The 17794-nt window shown below is 46.2% G+C and overlaps 1 protein-coding gene across 3 annotated transcripts in view; it reads right to left on the bottom strand.

Annotated features, from left to right (window-relative positions):
• The window catches only part of LOC148477101 (docking protein 1-like), a 510241-nt gene that overhangs the window by 455067 nt on the left and 37380 nt on the right, over positions 1-17794 (bottom strand). For 2 of the 3 annotated variants that reach the window (XM_088457210.1, XM_088457211.1), the window contains one exon: positions 5656-5728. In XM_088457210.1, coding sequence (XP_088313336.1) covers positions 5656-5728 — 73 coding nt within the window. Of the gene's footprint in view, positions 1-5655; positions 5901-17794 lie in introns of those variants that run through there. The other variant, XM_088457212.1, reaches the window with a different exon arrangement.

Below are 17794 nucleotides of genomic sequence, written 5' to 3' on the forward strand. Positions count from 1 at the left end.
AGACAGACGCACGCTTGTCGCAGCTGCTTTAAGGATGCAGGTGCGGCTACAGCCCACACAATTCACAAAGACAGAAAAAAGAACAATATTTTAATTGTTTGTGTAGCACACTTTGAGGGTGTCACCACCCTTTAACAGACAGACGCACGCTTGTCGCTGCTGCTTTAAGGATGCAGGTGCGGCTACAGCCCACACAATTCACAAAGACAGAAAAAAGAAGAAGAATATTTTTATTGTTTGTGTAGCACACTTTGAGGGTGTCACCACCCTTTAACAGACAGACGCACGCTTGTCGCTGCTGCTTTGAGGATGCAAGTGCGGCTACAGCCCACACAATTCACAAAGACAGAAAAAAAAATAACAATATTTTAATTGTTTGTGTAGCACACTTTGAGGGTGTCACCACCCTTTAACAGACAGACGCACGCTTGTCGCTGCTGCTTTGAGGATGCAAGTGCGGCTACATCGCACACAAGTCACAAACACATTAAAAAAATAGTTTTTTATTTTTTGGAGCACTTCGTGAGTTACACCACCCTTTAACAGACAGACGCACGCTTGTCGCTGCTGCTTTAAGGATGCAGGTGCGGCTACAGCCCACACAATTCACAAAGACAGAAAAAAGAAGAATATTTTTATTGTTTGTGTAGCACACTTTGAGGGTGTCACCACCCTTTAACAGACAGACGCACGCTTGTCGCTGCTGCTTTGAGGATGCAAGTGTGGCTACATCGCACACAAGTCACAAACACATTAAAAAAATTTTTTTGATTTTTTGGAGCACTTTGAGAGTTACAACACCCTTTAACAGACAGACGCACGCTTGTCGCTGCTGCTTTGAGGATGCAAGTGCGGCTACAGCCCACACAATTCACAAAGACAGAAAAAAAAAGAACAATATTTTAATTGTTTGTGTAGCACACTTTGAGGGTGTCACCACCCTTTAACAGACAGACGCACGCTTGTCGCTGCTGCTTTAAGGATGCAGGTGCGGCTACAGCCCACACATTTCACAAAGACAGAAAAAAAAAGAACAATATTTTAATTGGTTGTGTAGCACACTTTGAGGGTGTCACCACCCTTTAACAGACAGACGCACGCTTGTCGCTGCTGCTTTGAGGATGCAGGTGGAATCTAGACGGGATTTGGAACCGAGGACACACTACCTCCATCAATTGTCTAAATCCCACTGCACTAATGTCGGATACCGGACGCACGTCTAACACCAACATAGCAGTCAAGGCCTCAGTTATACGTTTTGCTTCAGGATGACTGCTGTCGTACTTCATCCTCATCGCTAGGGACTGTTGGAGGGTCAATTGTTTAGTAAAAGTAGTGATGTTCCTACTTCCTCTCTGGGATGATGAACAACTCCCAGCAGCAGCAACAGCACTAGTAGGAAGTGGTTCTTGATCTTTCCCTATTTTATTTTTATCAGAGAAAGTTTGGTCCTCCATTTATGTTATATTGATATATATACGTGCGGCTAAAGCGCACACAAACACAGAAAATATTTTTTTATTTTTGCTGGAGAGTAGTGCACTTTGTGGGTTACACCACCCTTTAAGAAATGAGCCAGCCGGCTCTTTACTTATGGGACACAGGCGCACGCTTGGCGCTGCTCCTTTGTTGATGCACGTGCAGCCACAGTGCACACAAGTCACAAACACAGAAAATATATATTTTTTTGGTTTGGAGTGTACTTTGGGGGTTACAGAACCCTTTAACGGTCAAGCCAGCCGGCCCTTTACTTATGACACAGGCGCACGCTTGGCACTACTTTGTTGATGCACGTGCGGCTACTGCGCACACAATTCACAAACACAGAAAATAATTTTTTTTTTGGTTTGGACTGGAGTGTACTTTCGGGGGTTACAGCACCCTTTAACGGTCAAGCCAGCCGGCCCTTTACTTATGACACAGGCGCACGCTTGGCACTACTTTGTTGATGCACATGCGGCTACTGCGCACACAATTCACAAACACAGAAAATAATTTTTTTTTTGGTTTGGACTGGAGTGTACTTTGGGGGTTACAGCACCCTTTAACGGTCAAGCCAGGCGGCCCTTTACTTATGACACAGGCGCACGCTTGGCACTACTTTGTTGATGCACGTGCGGCTACTGCGCACACAATTCACAAACACAGAAAATAATTTTTTTTTTGGTTTGGACTGGAGTGTACTTTGGGGGTTACAGCACCCTTAACGGTCAAGCCAGCTGGCCCTTTACTTATGACACAGGCGCACGCTTGGCACTACTTTGTTGATGCACATGCGGCTACTGCGCACACAATTCACAAACACAGAAAATAATTTTTTTTTTGGTTTGGACTGGAGTGTACTTTGGGGGTTACAGCACCCTTTAACGGTCAAGCCAGCCGGCCCTTTACTTATGACACAGGCGCACGCTTGGCACTACTTTGTTGATGCACGTGCGGCTACTGCGCACACAATTCACAAACACAGAAAATAATTTTTTTTTTGGTTTGGACTGGAGTGTACTTTCGGGGGTTACAGCACCCTTAACGGTCAAGCCAGCCGGCCCTTTACTTATGACACAGGCGCACGCTTGGCACTACTTTGTTGATGCACGTGCGGCTACTGCGCACACAATTCACAAACACAGAAAATAATTTTTTTTTTGGTTTCGACTGGAGTGTACTTTCGGGGGTTACAGCACCCTTAACGGTCAAGCCAGCCGGCCCTTTACTTATGACACAGGCGCACGCTTGGCACTACTTTGTTGATGCACGTGCGGCTACTGCGCACACAATTCACAAACACAGAAAATATATTATTTTTTTAGCACTTGGGGGGAGCACCCCTGATGGACAGAGCACCCCCTGGACAACACTACAGCACCTCTTTAGGACTGGGACACTGCACAGGACTTTGGAGTGGACACAGCCCCTATGGAGAACTGACTGCACAACACAGTCCAGCCAGCCCCTATGGACTTTGAAGTAGTGGACACAGCCCCTATTAACAACAGCAGCACAGCACAACACAGCCAGCCCCTATGGACTTTGAAGTAGGGGACAACAGCAGCACTACACTACACTACACTACACTACACAGCCCTAACTCCCACCCTCCCTCTTCACTGTCCACAGCCGAGTGAGAAAATGGCGCCGACGTGAGTACCTTATATAGGATCCAAAACCCGCGAGACTCGGAAGGCGGGAAGATGACGTTTTGCCTCGATTTCAGAATCCGAGTCAGGCGGGAAAAGTCGAGCCTGACTCGGATCGGACTCGGATCGGGGGGGCTCGGGGGGGTTCGGATTTCAGAAATCCGAACCCGCTCACCCATAATAAACAGTATATAGGGTGAGAAGTATATATTGTGCATAACCAGTATATAGGGTGAGAGGTACATATTGTGTACAACCAGTATATAGGGTGAGAGGTATATATTGTGTATAACAAGTATATAGGGTGAGAGGTATATATTGTGTATAACCAGTATATAGGGTGAGAGGTATATATTGTGCATAACCAGTATATAGGGTGAGAGGTACATATTGTGTACAACCAGTATATAGGGTGATAGGTATATATTGTGTATAACAAGTATATAGGGTGAGAGGTATATATTGTGTATAACCAGTATACAGGGTGAGAAGTATATATTGTGTATAACCAGTATATAGGGTGAGAGGTATATATTGTGTATAATCAGTATATAGGGTGAGAGGTATATAGTGTGTATAACCAGTATATAGGGTGAGAGGTATATAGTGTGTATAACCAGTATATAGGGTGAGAGGTATATATTGTGTATAACCAGTATATAGGGTGAGAGGTACATAGTGTATAACCGGTATACAGGGTGAGAAGTATATATTGTGTATAACAAGTATATAGGGTGAGAGGTAAATATTGTGTATAACCAGTATACAGGGTGAGAAGTATATATTGTGTATAACCAATATATAGGGTGAGAGGTATATATTGTGTATAATAAGTATATAGGGTGAGAGGTATATAGTGTGTATAACCAGTATATAGGGTGAGAGGTTTATAGTGTGTATAACCAGTATATAGGGTGAGAGGTATATATTGTGTATAACCAGTATATAGGGTGAGAGGTATATATTGTGTACAACCAGTATATAGGGTGAGAAGTATATATTGTGTATAACCAGTATATAGGGTGAGAGGTATATATTGTGTATAACCAGTATATAGGGTGAGAGGTATATATTGTGTACAACCAGTATATAGGGTGAGAAGTATATATTGTGTATAACCAGTATATAGGGTGAGAGGTATATATTGTGTATAACCAGTATATAGGGTGAGAGGTACATATTGTGTGTAAAAAGTATATAGGGTGAGGTACATATTGTGTATAACCAGTATACAGGGTGAGAGGTATATATTGTGTATAACCAGTATATAGGGTGAGAGGTACATATTGTGTATAACCAGTATATAGGGTGAGAGGTATATAGTGTGTATAACCAGTATATAGGGTGAGAGGTATATATTGTGTATAACCAGTATATAGGGTGAGAGGTATATATTGTGTATAACCAGTATATAGGGTCAGAGGTACAAAGTGTATAACTGGTATATAGGGTGAGAGGTATATATTGTGTATAACCAGTATATAGGGTGAGAGGTACATATTGTGTACAACCAGTATATAGGGTGAGATGTATATATTGTGTATAACCAGTATACAGGGTGAAAGGTACATATTGAGTATAACCAGTATATAGGGTGAGAGGTATATATTGTGTTTAACCAGTATACAGGGTGAGAGGTATATATTGTGTATAACCAGTATATAGGGTGAGAGGTATATATTGTGTATAACCAGTATATAGGGTGAGAGGTATATATTGTGTATAACCAGTATAAAGGGTGAGAGGTATATATTATGTATAATCAGTATATAGGGTGAGAGGAATATAGTGTGTATAACCAGTATACAGGGTGAGAGTAGTGTATAATCAGTATATAGGGTGAGAAGTATATATTGTGTATAACCAGTATATAGGGTGAGAGGTATATAGTGTGTATAACCAGTATATAGGGTGAGAGGTACATAGTGTATAACCAGTATATAGGGTGAGAAGTATATATTGTGTATAACCAGTATATAGGGTGAGGTATATAGTGTGTATAACCAGTATATAGGGTGAGAGGTACATAGTGTATAACCAGTATATAGGGTGAGAGGTATATATTGTGTATAACCAGTATATAGGGTGAGAGGTATATATTGTGTATAACCAGTATATAGGGTGAGAGGTATATATTGTGTATAACCAGTATATAGGGTGAGAGGTACATAGTGTATAACCAGTATATAGGGTCAGAGGTATATATTGTGTATAACCAGTATATAGGGTGAGAGGTACATAGTGTATAACCAGTATATAGGGTGAGAGGTATATATTGTGTATAACCAGTATATAGGGTGAGAGGTACATAGTGTATAACCAGTATATAGGTTGAGAGGTACATAGTGTATAACCAGTATATAGGGTGAGAGGTATATATAGTGTATAACCAGTATATAGGGTGAGAGGTACATAGTGTATAACCAGTATATAGGTTGAGAGGTACATAGTGTATAACCAGTATATAGGGTGAGAGGTATATATAGTGTATAACCAGTATATAGGTTGAGAGGTAACATACCTTCCCAAACTTGTTCTGTTTGACATGGAGTTGTCCCTCCTTTAGAGGCTTGTCTGGGGCGGACATCGCAGTGCTGTGAGAAGAGCACAATATAAACCTGTTTTCTGTCCTATATTAGTGAGAAGTTGCTGGTGTGAGGCTCAGACATCTCTAGAATCACTCAGCAGATTGTCACCAAGTTATCCCGACGCCTCTCATTGTCCCCAACTTTCTATAACTTCTGTCTATTCAGAGTTATTCTCCCAACCCCCCTCCTTCTGCTTTTCCGATAACTTCCTCCTCTGTCAGCTTCCTGTATACACATCACACTGTCATTACCTCCTCACAGTACTTCCCCCTGTACTATCACTAACACCACCTCTCCCCCTGTATAACACATCACACTGTCATTACCTCCTCACAGTACTTCCCCCTGTACTATCACTAACACCACCTCTCCCCCTGTATAACACATCACACTGTCATTACCTCCTCACAGTACTTCCCCCTGTACTATCACTAACAGCACCTCTCCCCCTGTATAACACATCACACTGTCATTACCTCCTCACAGTACTTCCCCCTGTACTATCACTAACACCACCTCTCCCCCCTGTATAACACATCACACTGTCATTACCTCCTCACAGTACTTCCCCCTGTACTATCACTAACACCACCTCTCCCCCTGTATACACATCACACTGTCAATACCTCCTCACAGTACTTCCCCCTGTACTATCACTAACACCACCTCTCCCCCCTGTATAACACATCACACTGTCATTACCTCCTCACAGTACTTCCCCCGGTACTATCACTAACACCACCTCTCCCCCCTGTATAACACATCACACTGTCATTACCTCCTCACAGTACTTCCCCCTGTACTATCACTAACACCACCTCTCCCCCTGTATAACACATCACACTGTAATTAGCTCCTCACAGTACTTCCCCCTGTACTATCACTAACACCACCTCTCCCCCCTGTATAACACATCACACTGTCATTACCTCCTCACGGTACTTCCCCCTGTACTATCACTAACACTACCACCACCTCTCCCCCTGTATACACATCACACTGTCATTACCTCCTCACAGTACTTCCCCCTGCACTATCACTAACACTACCACCACCTCTTCCCCTGTATACACATCACACTGTCATTACCTCCTCACAGTACTTCCCCCTGTACTATCACTGACACCACCTCTCCCCCTGTATAACACATCACACTGTCATTACCTCCTCACAGTACTTCCCCCTGTACTATCACTAACACCACCTCTCCCCCTGTATAACACATCACACTGTCATTACCTCCTCACAGTACTTCCCCCTGTACTATCACTAACAGCACCTCTCCCCCTGTATAACACATCACACTGTCATTACCTCCTCACAGTACTTCCCCCTGTACTATCACTAACACCACCTCTCCCCCCTGTATAACACATCACACTGTCATTACCTCCTCACAGTACTTCCCCCTGTACTATCACTAACACCACCTCTCCCCCTGTATACACATCACACTTTCAATACCTCCTCACAGTACTTCCCCCTGTACTATCACTAACACCACCTCTCCCCCCTGTATAACACATCACACTGTCATTACCTCCTCACAGTACTTCCCCCGGTACTATCACTAACACCACCTCTCCCCCCTGTATAACACATCACACTGTCATTACCTCCTCACAGTACTTCCCCCTGTACTATCACTAACACCACCTCTCCCCCTGTATAACACATCACACTGTAATTAGCTCCTCACAGTACTTCCCCCTGTACTATCACTAACACCACCTCTCCCCCCTGTATAACACATCACACTGTCATTACCTCCTCACGGTACTTCCCCCTGTACTATCACTAACACTACCACCACCTCTTCCCCTGTATACACATCACACTGTCATTACCTCCTCACAGTACTTCCCCCTGTACTATCACTGACACCACCTCTCCCCCTGTATAACACTTCACACTGTCATTACCTCCTCACAGTACTTCCCCCTGTACTATCACTGACACCACCTCTCCCCCTGTATAACACTACACACTGTAATTACCTCCTCACAGTACTTCCCCCTGTACTATCACTAACACCACCTCTCCCCCCTGTATAACACATCACACTGTCATTACCTCCTCACAGTACTTCCCCCGGTACTATCACTAACACCACCTCTCCCCCATGTATAACACATCACACTGTCATTACCTCCTCACAGTACTTCCCCCTGTACTATCACTAACACCACCTCTCCCCCTGTATAACACATCACACTGTAATTAGCTCCTCACAGTACTTCCCCCTGTACTATCACTAACACTACCTCTCCCCCCTGTATAACACATCACACTGTCATTACCTCCTCACAGTACTTCCCCCTGTACTATCACTAACACCACCTCTCCCCCTGTATACACATCACACTGTCATTACCTCCTCACAGTACTTCCCCCTGTACTATCACTAACACCACCTCTCCCCCTGTATAACACATCACACTGTCATTACCTCCTCACAGTACTTCCCCCTGTACTATCACTAACACCACCTCTCCCCCTGTATAACACATCACACTGTCATTACCTCCTCACAGTACTTCCCCCTGTACTATCACTACCACCACGTCTCCCCCTGTATAACACATCACACTGTCATTACCTCCTCACAGTACTTCCCCCTGTACTATCACTAACACCACCTCTCCCCCTGTATACACATCACACTGTCATTACCTCCTCACAGTACTTCCCCGTGTACTATCACTGACACCATCTCTCCCCCCTGTATAACACATCACACTGTCATTACCTCCTGACAGTACTTCCCCCTGTACTATCACTAACACCACCTCTCCCCCTGTATACACATCACACTGTCATTACCTCCTCACAGTACTTCCCCCTGTACTATCACTAACACCACCTCTCCCCCTGTATACACATCACACTGTCATTACCTCCTCACAGTACTTCCCCCTGTACTATCACTACCACCTCTCCCCCTGTATAACACATCACACTGTCATTACCTCCTCACAGTTCTTCCCCCTGTACTATCACTAACACCACCTCTCCCCCTGTATACACATCACACTGTCATTACCTCCTCACAGTTCTTCCCGCTGTACTATCACTAACACCACCTCTCCCCCTGTATAACACATCACACTGTCATTACCTCCTCACAGTACTTCCCCCTGTACTATCACTACCACCACCTCTCCCCCTGTATAATACATCACACTGTCATTACCTCCTCACAGTACTTCCCCCGGTACTATCACTAACACCACCTCTCCCCCTGTATAACACATCACACTGTCATTACCTCCTCACAGTACTTCCCCCTGTACTATCACTACCACCACCTCTCCCCCTGTATAATACATCACACTGTCATTACCTCCTCACAGTACTTCCCCCTGTACTATCACTGACACCACCTCTCCCCCTGTATAACACATCACACTGTCATTACCTCCTCACAGTACTTCCCCCTGTACTATCACTAACACCACCTCTCCCCCCTGTATAACACATCACACTGTCATTACTACCTCACAGTACTTCCCCCTGTACTATCACTAACACCACCTCTCCCCCCTGTATAACACATCACACTGTCATTACCTCCTCACAGTACTTCCCCCTGTACTATCACTAACACCACCTCTCCCCCCTGTAAAACACATCACACTGTCATTACCTCCTCACAGTACTTCCCCCTGTACTATCACTAACACCACCTCTCCCCCCTGTATAACACATCACACTGTCATTACTACCTCACAGTACTTCCCCCGGTACTATCACTAACACCACCTCTCCCCCCTGTATAACACATCACACTGTCATTACCGCCTCACAGTACTTCCCCCTGTACTATCACTAACACCTCTCCCCCTGTATAACACATCACACTGTAATTACCTCCTCACAGTACTTCCCCCTGTACTATCACTAACACCACCTCTCTCCCCTGTATAACACATCACACTGTCATTACCTCCTCACGGTACTTCCCCCTGTACTATCACTAACACTACCACCACCTCTCCCCCTGTATACACATCACACTGTCATTACCTCCTCACAGTACTTCCCCCTGTACTATCACTGACACCACCTCTCCCCCTGTATAACACTTCACACTGTCATTACCGCCTCACAGTACTTCCCCCTGTACTATCACTAACACCACCTCTCCCCCTGTATACACATCACACTGTCATTACCTCCTCACAGTACATCCCCTTGTACTATCACTAACACTACCACCACCTCTCCCCCTGTATAACACATCACACTGTCATAACCTCCTCACAGTACTTCCCCCTGTACTATCACTAACACCACCTCTCCCCCTGTATAACACATCACACTGTCATTACCTCCTCACAGTACTTCCCCCTGTACTATCACTACCACCACCTCTCCCCCTGTATAACACATCACACTGTCATTACCTCATCACAGTACTTCCCCCTGTACTATCACTAACAGCACCTCTCCCCCTGTATAACACATCACACTGTCATTACCTCCTCACAGTACTTCCCCCTGTACTATCACTGACACCACCTCTCCCCCTGTATAACACATCACACTGTCATTACCTCCTCACAGTACTTCCCCCTGTACTATCACTGACACTACCACCACCCTGTATACACATCACACTGTCATTACCTCCTCACAGTACTTCCCCCTGTACTATCACTGACACCACCTCTCCCCCTGTATACACATCACACTGTCATTACCTCCTCACAGTACTTCCCCCTGTACTATCACTAACACAACCTCTCCCCCTGTATAACACATCACACTGTCATTACCTCCTCACAGTACTTCCCCCTGTACTATCACTAACACCACCTCTCCCCCTGTATACATATCACACTGTCATTACCTTCTCACAGTACTTCCCCCTGTACTATCACTGACACCACCTCTCCCCCTGTATAACACATCACACTGTCATTACCTCCTCACAGTACTTCCCCCTGTACTATCACTAACACCACCTCTCCCCCTGTATACACATCACACTGTCATTACCTCCTCACAGTACTTCCCCCTGTACTATCACTAACACAACCTCTCCCCCTGTATAACACATCACACTGTCATTACCTCCTCACAGTACTTCCCCCTGTACTATCACTAACACCACCTCTCCCCCTGTATACATATCACACTGTCATTACCTCCTCACAGTACTTCCCCCTGTACTATCACTAACACAACCTCTCCCCCTGTATAACACATCACACTGTCATTACCTCCTCACAGTACTTCCCCCTGTACTATCACTAACACCACCTCTCCCCCTGTATACATATCACACTGTCATTACCTTCTCACAGTACTTCCCCCTGTACAATCACTAACATCACCTCTCCCCCCTGTATAACACATCACACTGTCATTACCTCCTCACAGTACTTCCCCCTGTACTATCACTAACACCACCTCTCCCCCTGTATACACATCACACTGTCATTACCTCCTCACAGTACTTCCCCCTGTACTATCACTAACACCACCTCTCCCCCTGTATAACACATCACACTGTAATTAGCTCCTCACAGTACTTCCACCTGTACTATCACTGACACCACCTCTCCCCCTGTATAACACATCACACTGTCATTACCTCCTCAGAGTACTTCATCCTGTACTATCACTAACACCACCTCTCCCCCTGTATAACACATCACACTGTCATTACCTCCTCACAGTACATCCCCCTGTACTATCACTGACACCACCTCTCCCCCTGTATAACACTTCACACTGTCATTACCTCCTCAGAGTACTTCATCCTGTACTATCACTAACACCACCTCTCCCCCTGTATACACATCACACTGTCATTACCTCCTCACAGTACATCCCCCTGTACTATCACTAACACTACCACCACCTCTCCCCCTGTATAACACATCACACTGTCATTACCTCCTCACAGTACTTCCCCCTGTACTATCACTAACACCACCTCTCCCCCTGTATACACATCACACTGTCATTACCTCCTCACAGTACATCCCCCTGTACTATCACTAACACTACCACCACCTCTCCCCCTGTATAACACATCACACTGTCATTACCTCCTCACAGTACTTCCCCCTGTACTATCACTAACACCACCTCTCCCCCTGTATAACACATCACACTGTCATTACCTCCTCACAGTACTTCCCCCTGTACTATCACTAACACCACCTCTCCCCCTGTATAACACATCACACTGTCATTACCTCCTCACAGTACTTCCCCCTGTACTATCACTAACACCACCTCTCCCCCTGTATAACACATCACACTGTCATTACCTCCTCACAGTACTTCCCCCTGTACTATCACTAACACCACCTCTCCCCCCTGTATAACACATCACACTGTCATTACCTCCTCACGGTACTTCCCCCTGTACTATCACTAACACCACCTCTCCCCCTGTATACACATCACACTGTCATTACCTCCTCACAGTACTTCCCCCTGTACTATCACTAACACCACCTCTCCCCCTGAATAACACATCACACTGTCTTTACCTCCTCACAGTACTTCCCCCTGTACTATCAAAAACACCACCTCTCCCCCTGTATAACACATCACACTGTCATTACCTCCTCACGGTACTTCCCCCTGTACTATCACTGACACTACCACCACCTCTCCCCCTGTATAACACATCACACTGTCATTACCTCCTCACGGTACTTCCCCCTGTACTATCACTGACACTACCACCACCTCTCCCCCTGTATAACACATCACACTGTCATTACCTCCTCACAGTACTTCCCCCTGTACTATCACTAACACTACCACCACCTCTCCCCCTGTATAACACATCACACTGTCATTACCTCCTCACGGTACTTCCCCCTGTACTATCACTGACACCACCTCTCCCCCCTGTATAACACATCACACTGTCATTACCTCCTCACAGTACTTCCCCCTGTACTATCACTAACACTACCACCACCTCTTCCCCTGTATACACATCACACTGTCATTACCTCCTCACAGTACTTCCCCCTGTACTATCACTGACACCACCTCTCCCCCTGTATAACACTTCACACTGTCATTACCTCCTCACAGTACTTCCCCCTGTACTATCACTAACACCACCTCTCCCCCTGTATACACATCACACTGTCATTACCTCCTCACAGTACATCCCCCTGTACTATCACTAACACTACCACCACCTCTCCCCCTGTATAACACATCACACTGTCATTACCTCCTCACAGTACTTCCCCCTGTACTATCACTAACACCACCTCTCCCCCTGTATAACACATCACACTGTCATTACCTCCTCACAGTACTTCCCCCTGTACTATCACTGACACCACCTCTCCCCCTGTATAACACATCACACTGTCATTACCTCCTCACAATACTTCCCCCTGTACTATCACTAACACCACCTATCCCCCTGTATAACACATCACACTGTCATTACCTCCTCACAGTACTTCCCCCTGTACTATCACTAACACCACCTCTCCCCCCTGTAAAACACATCACACTGTCATTACCTCCTCACAGTACTTCCCCCTGTACTATCACTAACACCACCTCTCCCCCCTGTAAAACACATCACACTGTCATTACCTCCTCACAGTACTTCCCCCTGTACTATCACTAACACTACCTCTCCCCCTGTATAACACATCACACTGTCATTACCTCCTCACAGTACTTCCCCCTGTACTATCACTAACACCACCTCTCCCCCCTGTATAACACATCACACTGTCATTACCTCCTCACAGTACTTCCCCCGGTACTATCACTAACACCACCTCTCCCCCCTGTATAACACATCACACTGTCATTACCTCCTCACAGTACTTCCCCCTGTACTATCACTAACACCTCTCCCCCTGTATAACACATCACACTGTAATTACCTCCTCACAATACTTCCCCCTGTACTATCACTAACACCACCTCTCCCCCCTGTATAACACATCACACTGTCATTACCTCCTCACGGTACTTCCCCCTGTACTATCACTAACACTACCACCACCTCTCCCCCTGTATACACAACACACTGTCATTACCTCCTCACGGTACTTCCCCCTGCACTATCACTAACACTACCACCACCTCTCCCCCTGTATACACATCACACTGTCATTACCTCCTCTACAGTACTTCCCCCTGTACTATCACTGACACCACCTCTCCCCCTGTATAACACTTCACACTGTCATTACCGCCTCACAGTACTTCCCCCTGTACTATCACTGACACCACCTCTCCCCCTGTATACACATCACACTGTCATTACCTCCTCACAGTACTTCCCCCTGTACTATCACTAACACCACCTCTCCCCCTGTATACACATCACACTGTCATTACCTCCTCACAGTACATCCCCCTGTACTATCACTAACACTACCACCACCTCTCCCCCTGTATAACACATCACACTGTCATTACCTCCTCACAGTACTTCCCCCTGTACTATCACTGACACCACCTCTCCCCCTGTATACACATCACACTGTCATTACCTCCTCACAGTACTTCCCCCTGTACTATCACTGACACCACCTCTCCCCCCTGTATAACACATCACACTGTCATTACCTCCTCACAGTACTTCCCCCTGTACTATCACTAACACTACCACCACCTCTCCCCCTGTATACACATCACACTCTCATTACCTCCTCACAGTACTTCCCCCTGTACTATCACTAACACTACCACCACCTCTCCCCCTGTATACACATCACACTGTCATTACCTCCTCACAGTACTTCCCCCTGTACTATCACTAACACCACCTCTCCCCCTGTATAACACATCACACTGTCATTACCTCCTCACAGTACTTCCCCCTGTACTATCACTAACACCACCTCTCCCCCTGTATAACACATCACACTGTCATTACCTCCTCACAGTACTTCCCCCTGTACTATCACTAACACCACCTCTCCCCCTGTATACACATCACACTGTCATTACCTTCTCACAGTACTTCCCCTGTACTATCACTACCACCACATCTCCCCCTGTATAACACATCACACTGTCATTACCTCCTCACAGTACTTCCCCCTGTACTATCACTGACACCACCTCTCCCCCTGTATAACACATCACACTGTCATTATCTCCTCACAGTACTTCCCCCTGTACTATCACTTACACCACCTCTCCCCCCTGTATAACACATCACACTGTCATTACCTCCTCACAGTACTTCCCCCTGTACTATCACTATCACCACCTCTCCCCCTGCATACACATCACACTGTCATTACCTCCTCACAGTACTTCCCCCTGTACTATCACTAACACAACCTCTCCCCCTGTATAACACATCACACTGTCATTACCTCCTCACAGTACTTCCCCCTGTACTATCACTGACACTACCACCACCTCTCCCCCTGTATAACACATCACACTGTCATTACCTTCTCACAGTACTTCCCCCTGTACTATCACTAATACCACCTCTCCCCCCTGTATAACACATCACACTGTCATTACCTCCTCACAGTACTTCCCCCTGTGCTATCACTGACACCACCTCTCCCCCTGTATACACATCACACTGTCATTACCTCCTCACAGTACTTCCCCCTGTACTATCACTAACACTACCACCACATCTCCCCCTGTATAACACACTACACTGTCATTACCTCCTCACAGTACTTCCCCCTGTACTATCACTAACACCACCTCTCCCCCTGTATAACACATCACACTGTCATTACCTCCTCACAGTACTTCCCCCTGTACTATCACTATCACCACCTCTCCCCCTGTATAAACATCACACTGTCATTACCTCCTCACAGTACTTCCCCCTGTACTATCACTAACACAACCTCTCCCCCTGTATAACACATCACACTGTCATTACCTCCTCACAGTACTTCCCCCTGTACTATCACTGACACTACCACCACCTCTCCCCCTGTATACATATCACACTGTCATTACCTCCTCACAGTACTTCCCCCTGTACTATCACTAACACCACCTCTCCCCCCTGTATAACACATCACACTGTCATTACCTCCTCACAGTACTTCCCCCTGTGCTATCACTGACACCACCTCTCCCCCTGTATACACATCACACTGTCATTACCTCCTCACAGTACTTCCCCCTGTACTATCACTAACACCACCTCTCCCCCTGTATACACATCACACTGTCATTACCTCCTCACGGTACTTCCCCCTGTACTATCACTGACACCACCTCTCCCCCCTGTATACACATCACACTGTCATTACCTCCTCACAGTACTTCCCCCTGTACTATCACTAACACCACCTCTCCCCCCTGTATAACACATCACACTGTCATTACCTCCTCACAGTACTTCCCCCTGTACTATCACTAACACCACCTCTCCCTCTGTATAACACATCACTGTCATTACCTCCTCACAGTACTTCCCCCTGTACTATCACTAACACTACCACCACCTCTCCCCCTGTATACACATCACACTGTCATTACCTCCTCACAGTACTTCCCCCTGTACTATCACTAACACCACCTCTCCCCCTGTATAACACATCACACTGTCATTACCTCCTCACAGTACTTCCCCCTGTACTATCACTAACACCACCTCTCCCCCTGTATACACATCACACTGTCATTACCTCCTCACAGTACTTCCCCCTGTACTATCACTAACACCACCTCTCCCCCTGTATAACACATCACAGTCATTACATCCTCACAGTACTTCCCCCTGTATTATCACTGATACAACCACCTCCTCTCCCCCTGTACTATCACTGACACTACCACCACCTCTCCCCCTGTATACACATCACACTGTCATTACCTCCTCACAGTACTTCCCCCTGTACTATCACTAACACCACCTCTCCCCCTGTATAACACATCACACTGTCATTACCTCCTCACAGTACTTCCCCCTGTACTATCACTAACACCACCTCTCCCCCTGTATACACATCACACTGTCATTACCTCCTCACAGTACTTCCCCCTGTACTATCACTAACACAACCTCTCCCCCTGTATAACACATCACACTGTCATTACCTCCTCACAGTACTTCCCCCTGTACTATCACTAACACCACCTCTCCCCATGTATACATATCACACTGTCATTACCTTCTCACAGTACTTCCCCCTGTACTATCACTGACACCACCTCTCCCCCTGTATACACATCACACTGTCATTACCACCTCACAGTACTTCCCCCTGTACAATCACTAACATCACCTCTCCCCCCTGTATAACACATCACACTGTCATTACCTCCTCACAGTACTTCCCCCTGTACTATCACTAACACCACCTCTCCCCCTGTATACACATCACACTGTCATTACCTCCTCACAGTACTTCCCCCTGTACTATCACTAACACCACCTCTCCCCCTGTATAACACATCACACTGTAATTAGCTCCTCACAGTACTTCCACCTGTACTATCACTGACACCACCTCTCCCCCTGTATAACACATCACACTGTCATTACCTCCTCAGAGTACTTCATCCTGTACTATCACTAACACCACCTCTCCCCCTGTATACACATCACACTGTCATTACCTCCTCACAGTACTTCCCCCTGTACTATCACTGACACCACCTCTCCCCCTGTATAACACTTCACACTGTCATTACCTCCTCACAGTACTTCCCCCTGTACTATCACTAACACCACCTCTCCCCCTGTATAACACATCACACTGTCATTACCTCCTCACAGTACTTCCCCCTGTACTATCACTAACACCACCTCTCCCCCTGTATAACACATCACACTGTCATTACCTCCTCACAGTACTTCCCCCTGTACTATCACTGACACTACCACCACCTCTCCCCCTGTATAACACATCACACTGTCATTACCTCCTGACAGTACTTCCCCCTGTACTATCACTACCACCACCTCTCCCCCTGTATACACATCACACTGTCATTACCTCCTCACAGTACTTCCCCCTGTACTATCACTAACACTAACACCACCTCTTCCCCTGTATACACATCACACTGTCATTACCTCCTCACAGTACTTCCCCCTGTACTATCACTAACACCACCTCTCCC

Source organism: Taudactylus pleione, unplaced genomic scaffold (genome assembly GCF_031769625.1).
Source record: "Taudactylus pleione unplaced genomic scaffold, aTauple2 ptg000747l, whole genome shotgun sequence".
Classification (NCBI taxonomy): Eukaryota; Metazoa; Chordata; class Amphibia; order Anura; family Myobatrachidae; genus Taudactylus; species Taudactylus pleione.